General features: G+C 42.2%; 1 protein-coding gene across 2 annotated transcripts in view; it reads right to left on the bottom strand.

Moving 5' to 3' along the window:
- Positions 1–1,389: 1,389 nt before the first annotated feature.
- Positions 1,390–25,519, bottom strand: part of srgap3 (SLIT-ROBO Rho GTPase activating protein 3) — an 83,878-nt gene continuing 59,748 nt past the window's right edge. Inside the window, exons 7-22 of one of the 2 annotated variants that reach the window (XM_049579297.1) lie at positions 23,507–23,728; positions 23,257–23,358; positions 22,261–22,458; positions 21,912–21,996; positions 18,666–18,693; positions 17,164–17,266; positions 16,071–16,131; positions 15,366–15,443; positions 14,429–14,563; positions 13,754–13,859; positions 10,894–11,121; positions 10,676–10,749; positions 7,004–7,184; positions 6,659–6,808; positions 6,238–6,553; positions 1,390–5,034 (exon numbers count right to left, since the gene is read on the bottom strand). In XM_049579297.1, the coding sequence (XP_049435254.1) occupies positions 4,588–5,034; positions 6,238–6,553; positions 6,659–6,808; positions 7,004–7,184; positions 10,676–10,749; positions 10,894–11,121; positions 13,754–13,859; positions 14,429–14,563; positions 15,366–15,443; positions 16,071–16,131; positions 17,164–17,266; positions 18,666–18,693; positions 21,912–21,996; positions 22,261–22,458; positions 23,257–23,358; positions 23,507–23,728 (2,514 nt within the window). In that variant the 3' untranslated portion in view covers positions 1,390–4,587. Of the gene's footprint in view, positions 5,035–6,237; positions 6,554–6,658; positions 6,809–7,003; positions 7,185–10,675; positions 10,750–10,893; positions 11,122–13,753; positions 13,860–14,428; positions 14,564–15,365; positions 15,444–16,070; positions 16,132–16,641; positions 16,673–17,163; positions 17,267–18,665; positions 18,694–21,911; positions 21,997–22,260; positions 22,459–23,256; positions 23,359–23,506; positions 23,729–25,519 lie in introns of both variants that reach the window. The other variant, XM_049579307.1, reaches the window with a different exon arrangement.

Raw genomic sequence — 25,519 nt, 5'->3', positions numbered from 1 at the left:
TGGTGGTGTAACACTCTCTGACCAATGGACTAGAAAGTCAATTTCAAAGGGAGATGTAATCATCTAATTTATGCAAAACATCACTACAACGCTCACCCCTAATCCTGAAAGGGTAATCAACGGAGTGCTGACTGCACGCTCTACATGTAGCCCTCGTGTTTATCAAACACTTTCTCTGCTGCAGTTTCTCCATCATGTGGCAACAGCATGAACTACAGACTGTGATACACACACCATTAAAGTTATTCTTGTGATTTTGAGCCAGTTCATTTTGCATTTGCTAATGCCTGTTTTTTCTCTGATCAGCTCACATCTAACCAATTGTTTACAAGGGTAAACACAGCTTTCTAATAACTACTGCAAGTATGTCTTTATTTAATGGTTGCTTATTTAAAAGGGACAGTCCACCCAAAAGTCAAAAACACATATTTTTCCCCTTAGCTGTAGTGCTGTTTATCAGTCTGGATTGTTTTGGTGTGAGTTGCAGAGTGTTGGAGATATCAGCTGTAGACATGTCTGCCTTCTCTTGAATATAATGGATCTAGATGGCACTCTGCTTGTGGTGCTCAAAGTGGCAAAAACATACATTTGAAAAACTCAACAGTAATGTCTCTTTCCACAGATCATGCGCCAGTTACTCAAAATAATCTACAGACCTTGTTGTGAGCAGTTTCATGTAGGAACTATTTTCTATCTACCAAAGTACACCCACCAACCATGTATCACCATCTACACAAGGACAAGAGGCACGTGACAGCGCGAGATGTCATCAATGGCGTCCTCCTCGGCTGAATTGTAAGGTTAACTAGCTAAGTAGTGCTAGGTGAGCTAGCTGTAAGATGCACGCTTCCTTCTGTGTGGTAGTATGGTTGGCAGGTGTAGTAGGGTAGAAAGAAAATAGTTCCAACATAAATCTTCTCACAGCAATATCTGTGGATAATCTTGAGTAACTGGCGCATGATGTCTGGAAAGAGACATTGCTGTTAAGTTTTTAAAATGTATTTTTGTGGCACTTTGAGCACCACAGGCCGAGTGCCATCTAGTTCTATTATACTGGAGAGAAGGCAGACATCTTTACAGCTGATGTCTCCTGCACTCTGCAACTCACACCAAAACAATCTAGATTAATAAATATCACTAGGTAAGAGGAAAAGTATGTATTTTTGATTTTGGTATGAACTGTCCCTTTAATAATTAATATTTAATGCTTCAGAGAAATACTTTTACACCAGGTTTTCAGGGGCTTAACAGAAAAAAATGCATCCATTACAGTATCTGTTAACTTTTAAATTTCTATGATGTGATTCACCTTTAAATCTACTGAATTCCAGACCCCCCTTGTAACGCTACAACTCAAAAACGACTCAGTCACAACATCCAGATCACAGAGCAATAATGATTTTATTTGGATGCGGGGGTTTTCAACATCCAGTCAGTGGTATGGTGTACATTACATCACAGGGTTTCAACCAACCAGACACTCATCAACAAACAGCATCACTAGACAAACAATTAAAGAGAAGGTAAACAGTGTGACAGCAACTCACACTCACGGTCCTCACGACATGACAGTCTGCTCTCTTACTGTGACGTCCTCTTTTGTCCTCTCATGTCAGCAGACGATCAGTGTTACCCATTTCAGCATACATTCCAGGAGAGAAAATGTCTGTGTAACATCACATGTAGGGGGAAGGACAGCGCACCGGGTGCCTTACAACCTCTGCAAGAAGAGGGTTCGTATCAGTCCTGTGGTTTCCAACAATACTGCAATGAAGGGAAGGAGCTAAATGGCAAGTCACGGCTCAACCACAGCACAGGCAGTTCACATGGAAAACAAAAAAAAAAAAAATGAGAGAAATATTCTGAGATGATTCTACTGAACTTCACCAGCAGATCGCGTTTACAGTAGTTTCTATAACTCCTATTCATCAGCGATCACCCCAAACACAAACAAGCATTTTTAATGATGATTCTTCTGTAGGTCATGACAGGAGTATCTTTACACCATGTATTCCTTGTGGTGGTTTGACAAGTAGCAATTGAAAGTAAAGATAAAAAAAGCAACCTCAGTTTATAATAATAAACATGACAACTAATAGACAACATATTACAGTAAAAAAAAAAGTAAATATAAAAGTCTAATAAAAATTGATGTTGTGCGCAAAAGGCACTCAAATTTTCTGCTCCATTTACACAAGTGTCTATAAATAAAAAACACAACAGTCTAGTTAAATATAACGATGATCATTTCACCTTTTGAAATTGTGTGCTTTCTTCGTATACGCTTTTTTTTTTTTTTGTATCTTCATAGATTTCGACAGGTGCAAAACTGTAACCAGGACAGACGTATAGACTTATATAAATGAGCTTAGTGATTGTTATATTAGCTCCAGATCATAATGCCCATGTAAAGGTGATGGTGTCCACTGGTTTGCCACAGGAAGAGGCAATACCAGCAGGAACCAGCAGAGGGTGTGAGTGCACTGACTTTAAATGCTGTATTGCCTTTTTCTGGCTGTAGGAGCTATCTGCTCTTAAGAATCAATCCATTGACAACAAGCAAATATTCATGTATCTCAGTGACACTGCATAATGTACAGACTGACTGCAGAGTTGACAGTGGGATCAGAGCCTGGTTCACATGCTATGTAACTTTATTTTACTCAATCAAGCATTATTGTTTCCCCTCTATTTTAGCAACTGCAACAAGCAGCTTTATTAATCATTCCCAATCCCCATTAATATTAAGGCCTGTTTATTTAAAGTAAAAAAAAATCAAACATCCAATATTGAGTCAATTTGTGCGTTTTACCAAGACAAGGCACCACATACAGCCATCGTTTAACTGCCGCAGAGTATGAGTCAAGACATTACAGCGCAAAACATGCAGAAGAGAGCAGGCTCTTTGGGATGCGGGTAACAAGGTCTCTGGACTAGAGCTGCCAGAATGACAAGAGGTACAGTAGATATAAACACTGAAATGTTCTCTATTTATATTTCTCCCAACGAAAGAAACAGTCAGAGCAAAACTGCATCTGTCAGCAAGGGCGAGAAGAAGGCAGGAAGGAAGGAAGGAAACTGTGATAGCTGTGATAACTGCATGTCACAACATCTACTTCGCAGGTTCCTCTGGGTGTGTATCAGATTTTAAATTTTAAAGAGGAACCATCAGAGGGTACTTTTCCATGTGTCTTATGCAATAATAAAATCGCCTGAATTAGACATGGAGAGGCAAAAGTTTAGGTTTTGTGTGAAAATGGGCGAGTGTGTCAAAAACGTGATGGAGGAAACATTTATTCGGGCCTCTGTTGTTCGTTCAACAGCGATCCGTTTTCTACAGTACAATTACAAACTGCATTCTAAGCACACAGTACAAGATTTGAACTCTATTTTATACCGTTAAAGAGTATGTTTGGAGTTTACTGAAGAAAAAAAAAAAAAAAGGTGATTTCTTTACTCTAAGTGCCATTCACAGCTGACCCGTTGCCTTTTTTGTATTAGCCTGTACAAGATTAACACTTAAAAAATTACTAGCTATATATTATGTACAGGTTTACCACAGGTTTTCCCACATTAGTTGACGTATTATTTTTCTGCATTTCATATACAGGACACAGAAAATAACATGGAGGCAGACATGTTAAGTCTGCCCCGTACATGATGGTGGAGGATAAGTTCTGATTAGTATGTCTCAGACTTCAGGGATCATCTTCATGCCAGGATGCTTTTATCTTTAGTAGTGGACAGTACCACACACATGGCAGATTTAAAATAAAACACTGTAACATCCCCATGTTTTACTTCATCAAATATTTCGACATCTGAAACTTTTTTTCTCCATTAAATTAGGTTTCAAACTGTTACATTATGCTTACAATGACCATATGAGAAAATCACGCACCATTAAAAATCTCTTAATGATGCAAGTTTTTACTTTTCCTTATTTCCTCCAAACCCCACATGCAGAAGTATATAATGTCACTAAGTTGTTATTGTACTTTGCTGAACATCCACTGTATTATAGTACAAACAGAAAGCATGGCGACTTCAAGTAAGTGTGTATGTACAGCCGTAAGGCCTGCGACCTACCCGGCAACCAAACATGGTATTTTAGCCTGAATGTTTGCAGCCGTCCAGATGAGGTGTTTCACGCACATCAGTAGGTGTGACTGAAACATCAGCTGGACAACGTGTGTTGGGTAGAAATACGAAATGTCACACAAGTATTGCTTCACTTGCATTCACTGTATCTCTGAAACGAGAACATGGCCACAGATTTTCTTGTTGAAACTGAGGTAAAACTGAAACACGTGTATTCTTATACACATTTCCTTTAGTTAAATCAAGTTTCAAAGAGAGTTGAGGGTTACGCTATCACACCTCTACAGCTTCTTCCGCCGCTTTATCACCATGGTAACGTATTGTAGGCTCGCTTCAAGAGCTTCCTGAATTATATGAATTAAGTCAGGCAGAAAACAGAGATGAAAATATCCATATCTGCTTTTCACACATCAGCACTCATTTCCATCAATTTTCCCCTGACTTGGGAAGCTGAACAACCTTCCCACCTAGCGGATTCAACCTTTGCTACATGGTACCAGATTTATCTCCAGCATCACTGGACGCATTCATATTAGAACCAGCAGCCGTACTGTTACTAGGAAACATCTTCTCAGTGGGAGTTACGGCAGGGCTGCCGACCCCTGAAGAGCTGGAGCTGCTTGAGCGGTGCTGGTTAGGAGGAGGGCGCACCGGCCTCATGGGTGGGGGGCGTAGCTGAGCCCCAGCCAGCCGGGCAGAGAGAGCCGGTTTGAAGGTGGTCATCATCTCAGAGGTGGAGCTGCTGCTGCGGCGCATGGCTGCATCTGGGTCACGAATCATAATGGTGTGCAGAGGGCTGCCGGGCTCGGAGCTAACTGGGTTCTTCATGGGCTCCAGGGTGTCCAAGACCACGTCAGGAGCCTGCTTAACTGTGTTCTGTCGCTCCAGTTCACGGAGCTCATGAAGTGCTGTGGTCATAGTCTTTTCTATGTCCTGGTAGAGGAGGGATAATGATGAGGAAGACAGAACAGTTAAAAATAACAGCCAGGTCAGAGAGACATGAGGAGTTTTAAAAATGACACTTAAAGGGCCATACCTATGTGATTGTGAGTGACAGCCTTGTAACTGTAATTCAACAATAATGCAGACCATTTTCCCCTCAGTTTCCTACATTTACAGGCACCACTTGGCTTTCAATTGGCTCCCCAACCCCCCCGGAGCTCCAGCTCCAGCTGGGACAGGCTCACCCCGCGGTGATAGCAGTATGGTTTGCAAAATTGCAACACATTACAAAACAACAGATGACCCATGAGAACTCAGTTCAAGCTAAAGTTAAAATGACCAAGATCACAAAAACATATTTTTCCTCTTACCCATGATTTTTATCAGTCTAGATTGTTTTGGTGTCAGCTGTTGCGTGCTGGAGATATGAGTCGTAGAGATGTCTGCCTTCTCTCCAATATAATGGAACCAGATGGCACTCAGCTTGTGGTGCTCAAAGTGCCAAAAAAAATACATTTGAAGAAGTCAACAGCGATGTCTCTTTCCAGAAATCATGACGCGGTTACTCAAGATAATCCACAGACCTTGTTGTGAGCAGTTTCATGTGGGAACTATTTTCTTTCTACAGATCTACAACTGCCCACTATATCGCCATGCTAAGTGTCATCTAGTTCCATTATATTCCAGAGAAGGCAGACATCTCTACGGCTGATATCTCCAACACACAGCAACTCACACCAAATTAATGTAGATTAATAAATAGCACTACAGGTAAGAGAGAAAATATGTATTTTTGATTTCCAGGTGTACCGTCCTTCCAAAGTGCATGCCGTACATTTGATGTTTTGATCATGTTTGGATCTGATGGCTGCAGCCATTAGCTGAAAAGGACAATTTGGTGCTGAACATTCAGTGCTCGTTAGCTTGTTGTTCAATTCCAGGCCTCTGTGTCCTTGAGGTGTCTATCACCCAGCTGCAGTCTGGCCCTGACATTTACTCCAGGTCCCAGCTGCTGCTCTCAGATTGACAGCTACATCGGGGGGTCTGGCCCTGTTCTATCAAACCTTCCAGATCCTTTCAAATGCTATATTTGCCTGACATGTGTGCTGCTGCGACCACAGAGCCACCAAACAGATACATATAAACAACTGGTATCATTTTTCCACTGCCTCTACCTTGAATTTTCCACCTTACCTCAGCCAGAGCTTCGGTCTCCAGCGATTTGTGATCCCCGAGGCTACTGTGACGAGTGGCCCCCGGCACTGGTCTCAGAGGGTGGCCTTCAGGGTAGGTCTTCCTGTCTGGGTAGTTGATGCTTCCTGCACTGCCAAAGGTGCCAAGTCGCCTCTTTTCTGGGCTCTCCATGCGACCCTTACTAATGGATACCTTGTGGGGGCTGCTGGGACAGGCTGCAGCGCGCGGCGGAGTGTCTGCCACTCTGGTTGGGCTGTGGGTGTCCGTACCGCTCCGGCGACGTGGGATTGCAGCTCCATCTGACCGTAGCCTTACCCTGCGTAGAGAGATCAGATCAGACCAACAGTCAAACAGGATAACTCCTCAACAACACTCAGGAGAACTTTTAAACGAAGAAAAGTGCTATTCTTATTGTATCCACCTCCCCATGACTCCTCCAAAGTTGTAATCTGGTGACTGTTCACATGGTGACGGAGCATCATTCTTGGATGAACCCTTATCATCCAGCAAAGGTCCACTGCTCGCTTCACTATCTGCTTTCTGGCTGAGGTTATCTGAGAAAGCATCATCCCTGAAAGAGCAGACGCACATGCATGTACACCTTCAGTGATAACATTTTTAAAGGAAAATTAAGAGTAACTTTGTCCAACCCAACAGTTTAGTGTGATGTTATCAGCTTCACTGATGACAGTTTGAAATGTAAGTGAGAGAATTACATGACACACAATAAACAACAGCTACCAGGACACATTCTGCTGTCACTTACAGGTCTTGGACTACAATGTACTGATGGGGGATGAGGCCATCCACGCCATTGTGGCGGCCCTCCCACCAGTCTTCAGACGCCCGGTGATACAGAAGCAGGGACGCTCCCTTTTTGAAGGACAGCTCCCTGGGAGTGCGTCCCACGTAGTCAAACTTAGCGATGGCCTCGATCTGTTCCACCTCTGAAAACATTAATAGACATCAACAAAAAGCTTAGTCAGCTGCTTAATGAACCCAAAATGGCTGAAATCAACAAGATAATTCACAATGCTGGATCTCAAGTACAATATATATGTATAATACAACATGAATAAAAAATGATTATGTGCTTCTGATTCAATCTTTGCTGCATTAACATTATTGCTATGATTCAGTACATGATGCCTCAGTTTACATTGTAAACCACTCAGACATACTACAGAGTAACAAAGCCGAAATACAACAAATGTGTGTCTCCAGTAAGTAGTGAACAAATTATTGCGTGACTGACAGGCAGCCACTACTATTTACTTGTATGGAAACTATTTTAGATCACAACAAAGCTGATATAATAGAATGAATTTGCCTGTCTGCAGTGTATTTCAACATGTCAGCCAGCAGGGGTCAGTCAGAGTTAACTGTATGGTTACAGCAATCAGCTCTCACCAAGAGAACCCCCAGTTCTGCACCCCTCTGATTGGTTTTATTTGGAAAAACTTTCCCAAAGGGTGCAAAGACATGACATAGTTGTGAGTGAATAAAGATGAAAAACAGCTTTAACCAAATTTGGTTTCAGTTCCGAAGTAATGACAACAGAAACTGTACACAGTGGTTGCTTGGCTCTAAATATGACACCAACGTCAATCATGAAAACTGAACTGCTGACAAAGGGCACCAACTGAACTGAGTACAGACACCACAGTGCAACAGCAGAGCCCATAATGTCACATAAGATTCTCTCAGCATTAAGGCCAGCAGGAGCTGAGCCTACAGCAGGCAATCAGGCTTTGTTGTCTTCTTAAACTAAGAGCAAAAACAGAAAGAAAGGGTCAGCAGTCATTACACGCGCAGCCAACAGCACATAAATGGAGCTAAAAGACAGGGTTACCCCGCTCTGACCTCGCACACTCCATACTTCACAGACCTGTTCAATGACTCTTCACAGACAGCACAGGAGATATTATTCTGTGTATTACTCGTGTTTTGGCTTTTGTGCCTGGCCCAGTTATGCATTCAAAGCTCAGAGGAGAATTGGGGAAATACTGCACAAAGGAGAAAGTCTCGGGAGAATTGCTGACTAACACTGAACAAAGAGCGAGCAGGGGAGCAGGGGGAGGGAGGGGGAGAGAGAGAGAGGAGGGAGACTCACACACACACACACACACACACACACACACACACACACACACACAGAAAGACAGATCAAAGAGGCAGTGCTGCATGCCAACACTGTTTACTCAACTTGCCTTCAGCTTCAAACATCACATAAGCCTCTGCAATCATAAGCTGTTGCAGCGCAAACCTCACTCACCCCTCAGTCAAAAGCACTTAATAAAAAAGGTCAGTCTGCACAGCTTTCTTATCCGCCAAGACTCCTAAAATCACATCACATATTTCTCATGTGAAATCCATGTCCCGCTTGCCAAGATGTGACTTGTCTTTGATTTTCAATAGTCAGTATTTAAAGTCAACATCAAATGGTAACATGTCTAAAAGTGTGCTGTACAGAAGAAATAATGGTAACATATCCCCTCTAGCTCTGATAATAACTACAGTGCACACAGTCGAGACTGACAGTTTATATGGCTACAAACATAACATAGTAAATCAGGAGAATGGGCTGCATGAACAAATAAGATAAAGAGCCATGCTAGTGGTTTTATGAGGCTGTATGCAAGCACAGTGGTGCTCTGAGCTAAATGTTGGGGTCAGCATACCAACATGCTAATGTTTAGAAGGTAACATGTCAAGTTCATCATCTTCGGTTTCTGCGTATGCATTAGTGTTGCCATGATACTGGAATTTCCAACTTTGATACAATAACTTGAAAAAAATAGCGATATTTATGACAATTAAGGAGTTAAAATTTTTGATTACAAGATAAATATGACAAGGCTATAACATGACAATAATAATTTTTCTTTTCTTAGTGAGTAGCAGAGAGCAGCAAAATGGCGGTAGTCAACAAAGTTTGAGCGAGAAAGCATAGCTGGTAGCGGTGCGTCGATAATGTGATAAATGAGTATTGAAGTTTCAAACATTCAGAATAGACATGTATAGATAAATCAGTATTTTTGGCCATCTGGATCAATATATCAATTAAGCGATCAACGATCCAGTGTCAACGGTGCAAAGTGAAAACATTGATCCATATCGTCATCTTCAGGACACGCTTTTATTTTAAAAGTCTTTGTCTCCGTCAAACAGTGGGCGGCAGATGGCAAGCAGGATTTCGGAGAAAATACAGGTCAACAGAAAGATCACATGCCGAACATAAACAAGATAAAACAAGACGTGGGGCGTCGGTGGCTTAGTGGTAGAGCAGGCGCCCCATGTACAAGGCCTGGGTTTGACTCCAGCCTGTGGCCCTTTGCTGCATGTCACTCCCTCTCTCCCCCCTTCACACTTGTCTATCCTATCCATTAAAGGCTGAAAATGCCCCAAAAAAAATCTTAAAAAAAAAAAAGATAAAACAAGATGTAACGTTGCGTATCTGGACGGGCATCTCATCCTATTAACTTCTCACTTCACACAGTACTATTAGCAACTCTTGGTATTAGCGACTTTTAACAATTTTCGACTGAAAAAACGTGCACGTAGGCTGAAATTCAAACATGCATTTCTGTCAGGAGATGCAGTGACTTAAACCCACAGTGAGTAAGAAAAATAATACTGTTACATGTCATTTTTTAAGGTACAAGTAGTGGGGGAAAAGTCTGCTAGCCACTAGGCTAATGCAATGTAAATATGCTTAGGCTAATAATGTGTGACTAGCAAAAAATAACTGCTTTGTTTCTGACAAAGTTGTTATTGTTGCTGTTGTTATTACTGAGCTTTTGATACAAGTGTTAAATGATTTTGTTTCATGGCTGTTTGGAGAAGTTTGGTTTGGGTTAAAATGAAAACATTTCTTCCAGAAAGGTCCAAAGAATCAATATAATATCGTAACCTGATGAAACTGGTGATTTATACCCCTAGTTGGCACGCTAACAATTGTAACTTAACACTAAACACAAAGTGCAGCTACAGAGACTATTAGTTATGTTGCTAGTTTTTTAGGTATTTGGTAACAAAGCAGAGCATTGGACAAATTGAAATTCTGACCTGATTCTGGCATTTGATGGAAAGTCAGGAAATCACAAACATATCCTGAGGGAAACATGAATATCTACCAATTTTCTTGTCAGTCCATTCAACTGTTGTCAGGACATTTCACTCAAAACCACAAATGTCAACATGCTGGTGGCACTACAGGTAAAGTCAAAGGATCACCAGAGTGAGAATGATTCATCCTTTGGGCATGATGAATGTCTGCACCAAATTTTATGGCAAGCCATCCAATCGTTGTTGAGGTATTTCAGTCTGGACCAGACTGACAAACAGACCAACACTGCCATCCCTGGGGACAAACCTGTGTAATAGCAAAGCCCCTCCATAAATAATAGATGAAAAATGACAACTAAGACGTACTGACCTTCATCACTGGTGTGTGGCTCAGTTCCATTGTCAGCTTCGTCAATAGTTCCTGGTTCACTATGTGGGCTGTCACTGTTGGAGCAAATGAACAGAGAAACTCAACACTATATAGAGTAGACCACAACAAATACTAGTTTCATGAACATAATATAAAATAACACAGCTTTGGACTGTAGTCTCAACATAACTGTTCATGTATTCACTGACGATACTCACCAGTACTCCTCTCCCCCAGTCATGCACTTTTCATACACCGGCCCGTCCAGCTCACGCTGATTGGGAAAGATGAGTTCATTGTGGATGATGATAGTCTTGATGACCTCATTAACATGTGCCTGGCACGCTACAGGATCCTGTCCGTCTGGGATTGGCATCAGGGTCGGACCAAAGCAGATTGCCAGATTGTATGGATCCATCATGTTCTCGTCACTGTACTGGGAGAGACTGAGGGGCAGGACAGGGGGGCATTGTGAGTTTAATGATGGAAACAACCTTAACAACATCAGGTAACAACATAAATACTGTTTGTATCGATTAAGTTGTTGTCTGGTGGTAGTCTGTATTAAAAGACCCGCCGATCAAATTGGGAGAGATAAGGCGACATTACTGTTCTGCATTTTGTGCTTGGGTTACCCTTTTGTAATGTTGCCATGATACCAAATTTTAAACTTTGATACAATTAAACTGCACACAGTGTTGGTACTTAAAAAGTATAGTCCCTAAAAACATACCAACACATGTGATGATGTTAATAGTGTTGTTTTTAACACGTGGTATCATGAAAGCATACTTTTGAAGACCTCACCTTTTTGTTTACTTTGAATTATAAATAATGTCATATATCGTTAGACTGGTTATTACACTGCTAAACCTACATAAATGAGTTCTGGCCACAAGCTGTGAATCCAGTACTGACATATTATCTTCTTCAAAGCTGAAATGACAAATGTGTGTGTGCAAACAGCATCTTTATACATCCAGCAGACGAGGAGCAACATTAGCATTCATTTGGAGTCATGTTTCTGGTCAGTCGGTAAATATCTCAGAATATCTCATTTTAGCTCTGTCTTTCGTCTCCACTAACTCCCGAGGGAAATATCTGACTCTTTAGCTGCTAAATGCTCTACTGTAATCACCAGCTACTTGCTAAATTTGTTGTTTATTGCTGGGCACGCTGTGCACACTGGCTTTTAGAGCTCTTACACTGAAAATTGCTGCCTGCTGCAGCCAAAAACAAGAGTGACCAGAAGAGACAAGTTGTTGGCTGGAAAAACAAAGCAACATACAAGTAGTGTATGTGCACCATTGTTAGAAAAATGTATATCTGAAAAAAAAAATATTATAGCTGCTTTAAGTGATCAAGTCCATACCATCTGGAAATGACCAACAGTATGACGCAGACACATCTTAACAGAGTCACAGTCTGGCTTCGAGTGAATTCAAGTTTTGACATACAGTATTACGTGCCTCATTGCATAGCTTAGTCAGACATTTGCTTAAAAAGCACTCTGATTAGCCAACCTCCTTAAACAAACTGACTCAGCCAGCACATGCCACAACCCACTCTGGGTAACCAGATCATTCAGTGCTGCAAGAGGAAGTCATAATCAGCCCGTGCACATTATCAACAAGCTGAGGCTGTGCAGTAAAACCACAGCTGGAACAGCTCCAACTTTGAAGGGGGGTAAAAAAAAAAGAGCAGAGTAAAACCTGGGCTATGAAATCAAACTCTTTGTTCTGCAGGCAAACCCGGTAAAAGGCACATTAATAACATCCATTATAAGAGGACAGGTATACTACTTCAGCGAGGCATGAGTTTCCGAGCACATAAATAACTCCTAAAATGCTGCAGACTGATGTAGCAATAAACAGCAGGTGTTTTTTTTTTTCATTTATATTTTTGGATCCTGTCTTTTCACCTGACTGTAGCTATTTTGTTTCTTCAGCATAGATTCTCCCCAGTAGAATTACATTTACAAGTAAAATTAAATGTTTATGCAGGATTGTTGGTTTCTTTCTGTAAATACACTCACCAGCAAAAGTCAAAAGCCCCTTCTACACTGCCTGTTCAAGGCGGGAATAGCGCTGTTATGCTGACTCACTGTGCTGTACATAAAGTATGATGTATACCCTTTAATACGCCACAGGAGGTAGTAACAGCCCCGAAATTGTGTCCATATAAACAGGACAGCCTGCAGGACGGAATCGTGGGTGACATTTTGGCAATGCGTAATATGTGTAACCCACCACAGGAGATTTAAAAAGTAGCAATTAGCAATTAGCAGCTAACTCAATGAAGAAGAACAGTGGCTGTAAATGTCCAGGAATTGGGAAAACAATGAGGTCAGGGAGCTCCTTACCCTCTGAGCAGAGCATCAGATCAGCTGCCATATAACAGGTATGGTAAATGATTGTTATGGACACGTTAATGCCATTGTTGTTGTTGTTTAGAAAGTGATGTCAGCGCGTATATTATATGTCACACTCGAGGCTGATGCTGGTGTGTTACTTTCATGTCCATCATGCCTCTTTTGATTCTGCAAAGCACAGATACAGTGTATAATCACACACTGGAGCGGAATGATGCCACTGTCATTTGATTCTGTGTAAAAATGCAAAGGAGGCGTATAGAAGGAACTTCATAGCGGCCTTATAGCACGATCTGTGTGTAAGAAGGACTGAAGTAAAAGCTAACTCCAGATTCGCTCCCGTTTGGTGTTTCACTTCGCTATATTTGTGGGATTTTTTGGTGTTGTGTCTCTTGGGCGGACACTGCTTATGGTCTGGCACCTGCTGGCTACCTTTTTTTAAAGCTGTGACCACACCTGACGACTGTGGGGGTACACGCCCAGGGCACAGTCTCTGCAGAAAAATACACCACCTCACTCTTCTAGTGGGTCTTAAGTGATGATTGAGAGGGATTACTTATGTTTGAATCTGCAAATAAACTGCATAGTATATATTTAAGTTTAATATCAAATGACATCACTGTTGTCTGTACAAAAAATAAACTCATCTTCATGCTCGTCTGTGTACACCAAGACCTGTGGCTTAAAATATAGCAGTGCAAACTCACTGATTGAGAAAAGCAAAGAGGTATCTCATGACGATTATGATGGTGCGAGAAAGAGTCACAATGATCTGCTGGATGTGATGCGCTCTCTCAGCTCCAGACTCCAGCTCTGAAACACAAAGGACAGAGACATAGAGGTATAACAACAGTGATTTAAAACACAATAAACAAGACAAATATTGCTAATAAACTTTTATACACGTTGGCATCAGCTTTTAACAGCACTGTCCACTGAATTATAACATATACCAGACCCTGGCAAAAAGAGAACTGATCAAAGGGAGCAAAAGCAAAAGCAGAGGAGATTCTGAAAACTGTTATTTGACACTTTAATAGATGCCCCCCTCCTGCCTTTCACCAGACCCCTAAGGCACACTGAGTGATCAAACTATTACTGTAGAAACAGCAGGGGAAATGATTCTGTGGTGATCTCGCACACGGCAGACTGATGTGGCCCACACTCTCCTCTTCCTACTGGCTTTCTGTTAAATATCAGCCCTGCTGTTAAGATTGCTTCCATGTGCTGCGCCACATGCCTTTCTCCTCCACAGTAGAGCTGAGTTTATACGAAACTGCGAGGTATGTTTCCTCTTTTCTATTCAACCAGTCCACTCACGGCTGCAGTGGATTTGAATGTGTTGTGTTGTGTTGTGTTGTGTTGTGTTGTGCGTGACTCACTGATGGTAGAGATAAAGTCCAGGAAGCGCTCCTTTGGGAAGAGGGGGTTCTCCAGTCCTCTGAAGTACAGCTTCAGCACCCCTGCCACTGAGTTGATGTCATGCTCATTCTGATCATCAATCAAGGGATCCTCACCTGATAAAGAAAAACATGTGCTTTCAGTGCTGACATTTGATGGGTTTATCGCATTTAAAGGAACAGTGTGTAGGATCTAGCGGCATCTAGCTGTGAGGATTGCAGACTGCAGCCAGCTGAAACTTCTCCCATGTGCCAAGCGTGAACTCCTGGTTAGGATTCCTTCAGTGTTCACTGTTCAGGAGGTTTTTACCACGGGACAAATTATCTGCAAGTCTCTTTCTCTCCATAACAAACAGGCTGGGTGATTGAAACTGGTAAAACACTGAATAAAGCAGTTTCATGATACAAATCATTCTTTTTCCAACACTGGTTGGCTCATCGCAGACAGGCCGCTAGCCAAGCACCTGCTAATGTGTGCTCACATATTTTCTCTGATAACTCAAGATCCAGACGTTAAGGAGGTTTTGAGCAGGAGATCTCCTCCTCTCCAAAACAAATGAACATGCTGATTTAAACTGGTAAAAACACTGTAAAATAAAGCAGTTTCACATTAAAAATTTGTCTTTTCAGATGCTTTCTGGCTCGCTGTGAAGGGGCCATCGCGAAAATATGAACGTCCCTATCTAGACCCCGTGTTTGGTTTGTCCCTTCTGTGCTACTGTAGAAACATGAGGACTGAGGACTGGCTGAATATGTAGATACAAGTGCTCATCCAAAGGTAACAAAAAGACTACAACAGGTGATAATACACTAAAGAAAACATACTTACGATATTCCATTTCTGTCAATATATCCCCCTAAATCCTACACACTGGACCTTTAACAAAGGGAAATATAACACCATTTGTCTTTGACTCACCTCTCTCAAATGAGTTCTTAATGTCATTGACTTCCACCTGTGATCCTGGCACGCGGAATATGCCCTGCTGCTGCAAGCCTGAAAGAAATACAACCCAGAATTTGGAGATTCAGAGTTACGCTAGCCACCATTATCTCCACACCCCAGTGCCAGCTTCACGAAAGCCCATTGGAAACACATAACACAGAGCAGGAAATGTAATCTAGTCATAAAGGGAGATGCGTATTTTTCCATGAGAGGGCCCCTCAGTGAGGCTGCAGCATATGGTTTCAGTTAGAGGGCTCCTAATCAGTTTTCTGGAGTTTCATTAGGTCCAGATCCAGGGGAAAGGCCTGCAGGCTACAGCAATGAGCTGAAGACAGATGTGAAGGTAGACAGGGAGGAGTTATACAGAGGGTTGGGGTGGTTGGCTGAACTGACAAAACCAAGACCAATGGGACTTTGAAAACTCTCCGTGTGTGATCTATTGTTATGAGCTTGTCAAATCACTGGCAGGCAGCTGAGCGCCTCAGAGACTGGAGGTGTAGAGCGGAGCAGGTCAGTCTCTGTACCTGCGGCTATTTGTGGAAATAGATTGGCTCGTCCAATAGCTGCTGTCACTTCTTATGAGGCTGAAGGAGTTTTCAAAGGACTTCATGGTTTGCTTTGTTTTTCCTGCCCTTTCACTCTCACGCAGAAATCACAGCAACATAATGTGAGACTCACCATATAGATTGATGTATCTGATACAGCTTTCAACAACAAGTGGGATCGGTTGACCTGAATCCTGAATAAAATGATGCAGAAGATAAATAAATACAGACAAGGCAAGACAAATAATAGCACGATGGAATACATAACTAAAAGAGTAAGCAACACATAGTGTTTTGTGTACCATTAAAACAGCATCATTACTAACTACACAATGTCTCAATAAGGAATTAAACATGCAGTATTCTCTTATCAATACATACAATAACTAATCCTGTTCTAATTCACTTTAATTAAAGATATGCAAAACAGGAGAAGTATAATGCTTCCATTATAAACCTAATGCCTCATAAACATCCTAATGCCTCATAAACATTTTATTAGACTAATCTCATGAGCAGTGTTAAACAAAACATCCACAACACAAGCAACTGTTATCAATAACCTGATGTCACAGAGTTAAAAACAGTTATGAAAATAGCAGCATGCAAGTTTAGCCCAAGCAGTAGCCAGTATATTTCTGTTATCAGTCTGAAAGTTTTAGCGCCCTTGTGCCCTGACCTATACTCTCCATTAACACAGGTACCTGAATGCGGGTACGGGCATTCCTTCTTCCTCTGGGACAGAAAGCCGCAAAGCACAGAGTAGCAGAGGAAGAGAGGGCAGAGAAGCACAGAGTTAGAAAAGCTCAGATGACAAATGACCCCTCTGGAGGTTAAAGAAGGCTAAGCACAGGGACCGGCGATAGGAAAGCTACAGAGATGCAGTAAAGGGTCGGGTGCAGTGAGGGACAAAGCAGATCCACTGCTGTCTCCTGCCTCTCAGTTGTCTAAAGAGTGACTGGATTTAGAAATAAAGCCAGAGATGGCAAATTGTTTTGGAGGGGAATAAAGAGACAGCTGACTGCCGCTCTGTCTGCACCGGCAGAACCACGGAAGGGAGGAGGAGGATTAGAGGTTAAACAGAGGCGTTATATTGTGATCAAGGGCAGCTGGAAGAGGGAGGAACAGAAGGCCAAAGTGAGGAAGAGAATGACAGCAAAGGCTCTAGCTGTCTTCCCCTCCTGCGCCACAGGGGCTGCTCAGTCATACACCACCACCAGAGGTACCTCGATGAAGGTCTCCATATTGCCATTAAACAGCTTATGGTTATACACGGATCGCGGCCTAGGCTTCCGCATTTTCTGTGGTTTAGGGGGAAGGGTGGGGGGCCTGTGAAATGATGGACAAAAGGTACAAAAACACAATGTTCTGTGAAAACTGTCGAACCAAACAAGGAGGTTCGAAAGCAAGTATGAAAAAACATGATCGCTTGATCGCTGAAAAAAACCTCTGTTTAAGTGAAGTAATGGAAAAAGAAAACTCGAAATGAGATGTTTCATCAAATGTCTTTTATCAGTGATGCATGATAAAAGTCAGGCTTTTAATTACTACCGGTGGGCTGTACAAAACTCTAAGTGTGGATCTTCAGTAAAACACTTTTTGACTTACTAAAAAGAAACCAGCACAGATTAATAAACATTATTAACAAGGCCAATAAATCACCTGCCAGTTGACAACAAGCAATCCAAACATATCATGTACTGATACACTGTGGAACCGTAAACAGCATATAAAGATGAATGACATGACAGCTCCTCAAAAGTGAAGCCAAAATATCTGTATTGCCCCCTGGTGGCTGGCTGCAGTACAGGTCATAAACCCCGCCCTCTCCATGTTGACGAATCGGACAGGTGCCAAACTAAAATATCAAAATACACATCAAAAAACATTTTTCAAAGATGGTTTCTGTAATTTTAGGGTTTTTTATCACAGTAATACATGCTCAAAATGTTTTTTTAAATTAGTTATATGATGCTACAAAAGGGGGTGTGATGTCATGATTAACAGCTGCATGTGACGATCAGTGAGCTTGCGATTAGGTCGGACAGGCGTATGAGTAGGAGCTCCATACCCCAGCCCCACTTCCCGATAGCTACTGCACAGACTCTGGCTCCATATGACAACACCAGTAACCAGGATATTTTGGCTTCATTTTTGTACAGGGAAAGGAAGTCGAGGCGCATCGTCCATCTTTATATACAGTCATCGTTTGGAACTTATTATCACATGTTTTCTATTCTATTATATCAAAATGCAAAAATGTGTTAAGAAAATCATGCATATGTTAACCGAGGTACAGCTAAAAGTTAACATTTATGACAATCCTTTATTAAAGAAACAATAGGAATATGTTGTATGTGCAAGAGGGCATGTCATTTTTGGAAAGGACAATAGAAAATGCAAAACCATGGCCACTTCCTGCCAATTTTTATACATTTAATATTAATATTATGTCCTAATATCACACTGAGCATGGCCATTGTTTGGACACTGCTTGACATTTATTCACTGCAATGTTGCCATGCGGTGTACTCAAATCTAATCAACGTACAACAACAATTCTATTTTTCTAATGTATATAATTTCTTAAATATATATTTTTCTGTTTGGGTGTTCAACTGGCATGCTTTTGTCTTCCTTTCTCTTAAATAGTCTAATGACATAAAGGGAAAAAACCCAACATGCTTTAAACAGATGTGTCATGGCTGAAAGGCAAAGGACGTCATACCTTGTAGTTCCACACTCGGCCCTTTCCCCTGTGGAAACACAACGCAACACAAGAGGCACATGTTATATCGTTGTGGTACATATTATACAGACTCCAGTGTCCACCATCACTGAAGGCTTTGATGAGACACAACACGACTATTGAGAGGGAGAGATGAATGGCGCAGTGCTAACACCATTCATTGGACAAAGCTATTGAGCAGTCGTCGCTGAAACCACAGGGGACCCGGAGGACCCTGTGGGGTTATAGGCCTCCTCGCAAAGCAAAGAAAGGGGGGGTTGCTGCTGCAGTGTGTATATGTTGGGGATGTCTGTGCTGGTTCACTGAGCCTTTTGTTATTGGTTTCCAACAGCACATGCACATGTTATATAGCATATGCATAAAGAAACCACAGTCTAGAAAGTCATGATTAAGCTCATACTGGTTTTGAATCATTTAAGAATACATCAACGTTTATGTTTCTGATAACACACATCTTTCGGCCGGTTAATTCAAAAACGCCCCAGCTTTTCTTTATGAACTGAGCACAAGAGTGTGTCTTTGTCTGACTGGGTTATCAACTGGAAGGCAGTCAATGTACAAAAAAGGGAAACAATGGCACCAAAGCATTCCAACATTATTTCTTTACTCCATCTAACAATGGGCAGAGAGAGCAAAGGCTAACCCATTTCTCAGCACATCATTCTGGCAGATGGGACAAGATCTCTGGAGCATTCATGTGGATAAACAACAGCACATTTCCCAGACGTCATTGCTCTGAGTGATAGCCTCTGTCCACCTCTGACCAACCAACCTCAAAATTACACAGAGCTTCTCAAGCAAAAACTCTTGGTTGATTTTCCACTAATTTCATCACACAAACTGCCAGAGTCCCTCAGTGGCAGAGAGATATCTATTATATAAACATAAAAGGAGACAAGTACAAATCAAACTGACTGAATAAGGAAAATGGTGACTCCTTATCTGGGAAACAAGGGCTGGCAGATATCCTAGCACCATCTTGTCTGGTGCCAGTGCTCGACATTATGCTTTTATTAATACATGCAGCAAGATGTAAACGCCATGTGGCACTCACCAGTCTCATCTTGTTCCCTCTGTCATGCTCACAAACACCCACACGCATACACAAACATGCCATTTTGGGCGTGAAGCAATGAGCTAATGAGCACGACGCAACCCTGATTGATCACCTGAATAATTAAACACGGGTGGTACCTGGAGACGCCATATGCCGTGTGCATACACCCTCTCAGCTGCTCCACCATGGACATACAAACCGATCTGTCCAGAGATTGATATGAACTAAAATGTGTGTGTTTATGAGTGCAAAAGCATGCAGCTCATTGTTTCCCACAGAGAGAATCACGTCGACTTCTTGAAAGCTCGACAGCACAAAATCAATTATTAAGTGAAGACTTGAATGAATGAATGAATCCAAGGTGTTTAATGTGGAAATATTCATGTGTGTTGCAAGGCCACAGCTGTCTGTGCCTGATGCCCTTCTCTATAAGGTGAACCCTTAATGCAGGAGCAGCTGCAGAAACGGGCCTGGGTCTGGTCCTGCTGATTGATTGGGCGTAAACTGTTCACGGCTGAGGTGACAAGGGGACCCCTGGGGAAGGGAGGGGCCGATGGAAGCTAGGGGCCAAGGAAAGCCTTTCCCTTACAGCCCTGCGGCTTCACCATGCAGAGAGCAACCGGATAATAATTTAAACCATTGGAATTAAGTGGAAAGGTGAATGGTAGTCTCACATAGCTAGTCCCATCCCGCTGCGTGTCAGTGCTGGAGGAACCCATCATAATTCCACCCCTATCCCACCAAAATTAGCACGTGTATGCAGGTTTTTTAAATGTTAGAAAACCTGTTAAAAATAGGCGATAGACTGCTTTCCCACTGGCCGTAGACAAGGGCCACTTACAGGGCTCTGCAGTAGATAAGTAGGCCTACGCCCCTCTGTTTTTGTTTTCCCTATGTGTCACCACCGGGCTGGAAAACAGGTTAGTAACTGTAGAAAACAGCATGGAGGCCAGTGAATATGTTACAGTGGTTACTTCTTTTTTGTATCTCTTACTTCTTTTACTTCAGTCTCTCTTTCAGACTCAGCGCCAACTAATTTTGAATGATATTAGAGCATTGCTTATATTGAGACAGGCAGCATTTTGTGGCAGTGTGTCATTTCATTGTGCTGGTAGGGGTAAAATTACAGCATCCAGTAATCCAGATAGGCAGTGTTGTATTTCCAACACTGCCTATCAAAGCCAATCAGGGCTGGAGTCAATAAATACCCGTGCCTGCTGCAGAGTCATCTGTCCTGGGAGTGAATGCAAATTGTTACCTTTCCCATTACAGATGTTAGTGAATTTTTAATCCAGTGGGAAAGGAGCTTGAGTGGGAAAAAGTGTTCCCAGTTGTTTATATTTCATCTTGGGTGGCGCTAAGCCCAGGATGCAGCAACTGTGCCCCTGAAAAATAGTGTCAGGAGGAACTTGTTCTGATGGAACATCCCTGCAAAAGAAAATGCCAAAACATTAAAAGACCTTTTAGTTTTAGGTTTGTGGGCAGCTGTGGCTCGTCCACTAATCGGAAGATCGTCAGTTCGATCACTGGCTCCTCCAGCCTGCATGTCAAAGTACCATTGGGCAAGATACTAAACCCCAAATCGCTCCTGATGGCTGTTCCATCAGTGTGTGAGTGTGTGTGAATGGTTACTGAGTAGCAGGTGGCACCTTGTATGGTAGCCTCAGCCACCAGTGTGTGAATGTGTGAATGTGACATGGTGTAAAAGCACTTTGAGTGGTTGGAAGACCAGAAAAGCACTAGACAAGTGCAGCCCATTTACCATGTAGTTTGCTGGCCCAGTGGTTGTTGTTTCACACACAGCTCTAAAATGAAGTCTGGATATAGGTCTGGCTATGTGAGACTAGTCTTACATAGCAACAGGTATTTTGAAAACAAAATTGGTGACCAATGACAGGCTTATACCCACAGTCTACAACCTGTGAGCCAGTTCACGGGAATGGATACCTCAAAGTAGATGTGGTCTGCTTTTGGTGTGATAGTTCTGCGTTTGAATATCAGCACAAATTTCCTCTTTCCTTCCTGCTTCCCTAAAATATTGTCGTCTCCTGTACCTCATTCCCTGCTGCTTATTAGATAACACCTGCACCATTATAACATTTTACAGAGCTGTGGCAGCATTTTGCGGGTCATAGATGAAGACAGACGAAGAGAAAAAGACTCCTTACCTTCGCCTAGTGTCTGCTTCAGCAAGTCATGCTTGGCCTGCAGCTTAATGATGAGGTTACTGCCATTCAGGTACTCCTTGAATTTCTACACAGAGAGATGAAAGGCAACAATGAGCGAGCAGCAGCACTAATCCGGTGTAACACGAGCCCAGTCAAACAATTCAGCGTCGCTCAAATCAGCATAAATTCAATCTGTTCTAGTTTTAATTTAATTTCTATTTTCAGAGCATGTGGAAATGATGACTGATGTCTTGATTTAGAAGGCAGCACAACAGTGGAGGTTGCAGCAGGCTGGCAGCAATTAACAGTTTGGAAGGACAGACAGATCAAAATGATGACGTGAACTCACCGAGAAGTAAAACATTTCGGTCTCCTGTTGGTTCGACCTCCTCTTGGCTACATTCAGCTTGCTCATGTAGGACTCGGAGGCCACAGACTTAATGGATTCAGTGGAGCGGCTGTGTTGGAAGGCATCCGACACGTCAAAGTCCTCTACCGTCAGCATGTCCTGCAGCGTTTGCATGGTGGCATCCAAGGTCTTTCTCACCTGCGCAGATGGGGGAAAACAGAAAGGAAAGAAGATGACAAATGAAGTGTCAGATCTTACTAAGTCTTTTCCTTTTCGTGGCTATTTTTTTTTCTAAGTCTTGATGGAACCAAAGTAACTGGTGACAATTTCAAGGGCAAGAGTGAGTGATTTACAGCACTAGCGTATTTATATCAAAGACAAATTCACCCCTGAACAATAAACGACCTGGAATTACACTGAAGTGACATCAAGCAGCATCCCAGTATCAGTTCAGAGCAACTGCACTTCAGGCATACATCAGTCTCAGACATGAAATTGAAGAGTGCCTGGCAGAGATACAAATTGTATGTGAAATTACCGAAGGAGGCTTTTTGTTTAGGGCTGAGATTGATAAAGCTCATTTCCAGTAATGGCAGGGCTCGTCCATTATCCTCCAGAGCACAAGACACGGGGAGACAGGAAAGAGGCAGAGCCACTGGCACAGGAGAGTCTAACAGGCTCTGCTTATTATCACCTCCATTTGCACCTTTGTGTCGGCGGCTCGTAATGAGAAAGTCCTCTGTTCATCACAAAATATACTATGTCATAAAGAACTTCATAGAAAACATAACATTGGCGCTGTGACAATCCTAATATATGCTCACCTCCCGCTGAGTGAGGGGTCATTGGAGAGTAATTGCAATGAGAACAGATGGTGATGTGGCCCTCCTACTTGGCTCTGGGGTAATGAAACAGGGCATTCTGTTTTTTTGGGGGGTTGGGGCTGAAGGTGGTGGGGGGGTGCTGGACAGACACAGGACCATCATAAATCCTCACCTCCTCGTTTTCAATCTTTAGCGTAGCTAAGCGAGACTGCAGTTGGTGGTAGCGCATCAGGAGTTCAGTCTGGACAGGCTGCTGGGCGCTCACCTGGCACACCTGAGGGGGTGGACGAGGACACATGGGTTACAGAAGACAAAATAGATCCACCTTCAGCTTAAACTGCACTTTGTAGTAAAAAACAAACTTTAGTCAGTGAGAGATATCAGTGCTAAGTTTCAAATCTGCAGCGTTCAAAGCATCTCACCTCATCTCCCATGTGTGGCAGGTACTCAAAGCGCATTGGAGGGCAGAACACCTGGTTATGCATATCCATGATCTTGTGCTTGTCACTGCGGGAATCCAGGTTGTCCACCGCGTTCTCTATGATATCCAGTCCCTCGTGGCGTGATGTCTCCAGGTTGTATTCGGCAGATAAGTAGGTCCTGAGGGTGCGTGCCAAGCTAGCATGGTAGCCCAGGTCACAGCACTGCAGAGATAAAATATCAGGTAAATAACAAGCTAAACATTCTGTAAACGTGTCAGTAGATGAAACTGCAAAATCAAATCTGAAATAATTAAGAATAATATAACACCACGCTGAGAAACAACATTTTACTGCCCTTTCTGGTTAAAAGTTTCACGTCTGTTTTGGACCTGATGCTGCGTTCCATTTACCCTGAAGGTCAGAGGTCTGAGGTCAGAGCTGGGAATGACGTGACACCCGAGTTGATCATATTCCAGCACAAGTCAGAAAACCAAGATGTTGTTAACAATAACAGTTCTGGCCAGGGTAGCCATTATTTGCAATACCAGTTGATAATGACGCATTACACTGTATTTTGTGCATACAAAAACCAGACCAACATTTCCATGGAGAGCAGTTGGACACCAATGCTAATAAACATATTCATTACTGCAGTTTTCACTACTGTTAATGCACACAGCAGCCATATTGGATTTTGAGGTTGGGGTTGGTGAGGTTCCTCCGATTTTCTGTGTTGGAAATCCAACTTCAGGGGGCATTTAAGCCAACATTTTTCACTGGGAACTTAGAGATCCTAACCAAGTGCAAATGGAGTGCACCATAAGTGTGCTCCGTTGTGCCTGTAAACACACCCAACAGTGACTTCGTGGTGTACTGACCACAACCTGATGTAAACTTCTACATCACTGCAGCAACGTGGGAACTTACGGCACTAGAAGCTAGCAAAAGATTTTTAACTGCTCTTTAATTTGACATATCAAAATAAATTCATCAGGAAAAGTGGAGGAAATGTGCACATTTTAAGTATAAAGTCAGTTAGTTTGAGCACCTTCCATCATGTTCAGACCTATTTAATGGACTAAATCCCAAATTACATCCCGCCATGGGTTACCTTTCAAAAATAGAAGTAGAGTTCACAGAATTACAAGGAGCTAGCACAGTAGGACACCGGGGATAATTACAGAGCCTTATCATACAGAGCTGGATGAACTAACCTAATTAAGCAGAGGATGGTAGTGAGGAGGTTTAGAGGGAGCTTGAGGCAGCTGACAGCTCTGTGAATCACTAAGTAAACGCTCTTTAACACTCTTTAACACCGAGGAAGTTGTCTTTCTACTTGGGTGCACAAGCCTCATTGCACAACTCAGTCAAAGTGGTTCAATACACACAAGACTAAAGGGAGCAAATTAGCTCCTTTTTAAACAAGCAAACTGAGAACACATTCATATCTGCAGCGGCAGCGGCAGCAGCAGCCTGAAGGAAGCAGATGATCGGGGAGGGAAGATTAGACACACTCTTTAATCCAAATACTGTTGACCACTTTGTTTTTTATACTCTCATCTTTCTCGTTAGAGCTGTGCAAACATACTGAAGATGCATATCCTCCTGAGACCCGCAGAAAAAAAGATTTTAATATTAGATTTTTTTTTACCGTAATTTATGTAAATTGGACGTAAGAGACAAATCACAAAGATCTGTTTCTTAAAAAATGTTATTTTTATATTTTTTAATAACATGTCTCTTGCAGTGGACACTTGGTCAATTTTCTCCACAAAAAGGACATGACAGTACATTACAAAATTAAATTCATGTAAACATATTGTGGGTGCATATATGCTGCACATTAATATTTGCAAATATTTTCCATTTATTCCACATGCCAGTCATTTTATTCTAAATATGTTCATGGTTACATAGGCTGCATTTACAGTATCTCACATAAGTGAGTACACCTCTCCCATTTTTGCAAATATTTCATTCTATCTTGTCATGAGACAACACTATAGAAATTAC

This window comes from Epinephelus fuscoguttatus, linkage group LG1 (genome assembly GCF_011397635.1).
Source record: "Epinephelus fuscoguttatus linkage group LG1, E.fuscoguttatus.final_Chr_v1".
NCBI lineage: Eukaryota > Metazoa > Chordata > Actinopteri > Perciformes > Serranidae > Epinephelus > Epinephelus fuscoguttatus.
The sequence above is the reverse complement of the archived record's forward strand: the minus strand, read 5'-3'. Positions and strand labels throughout refer to the sequence as shown.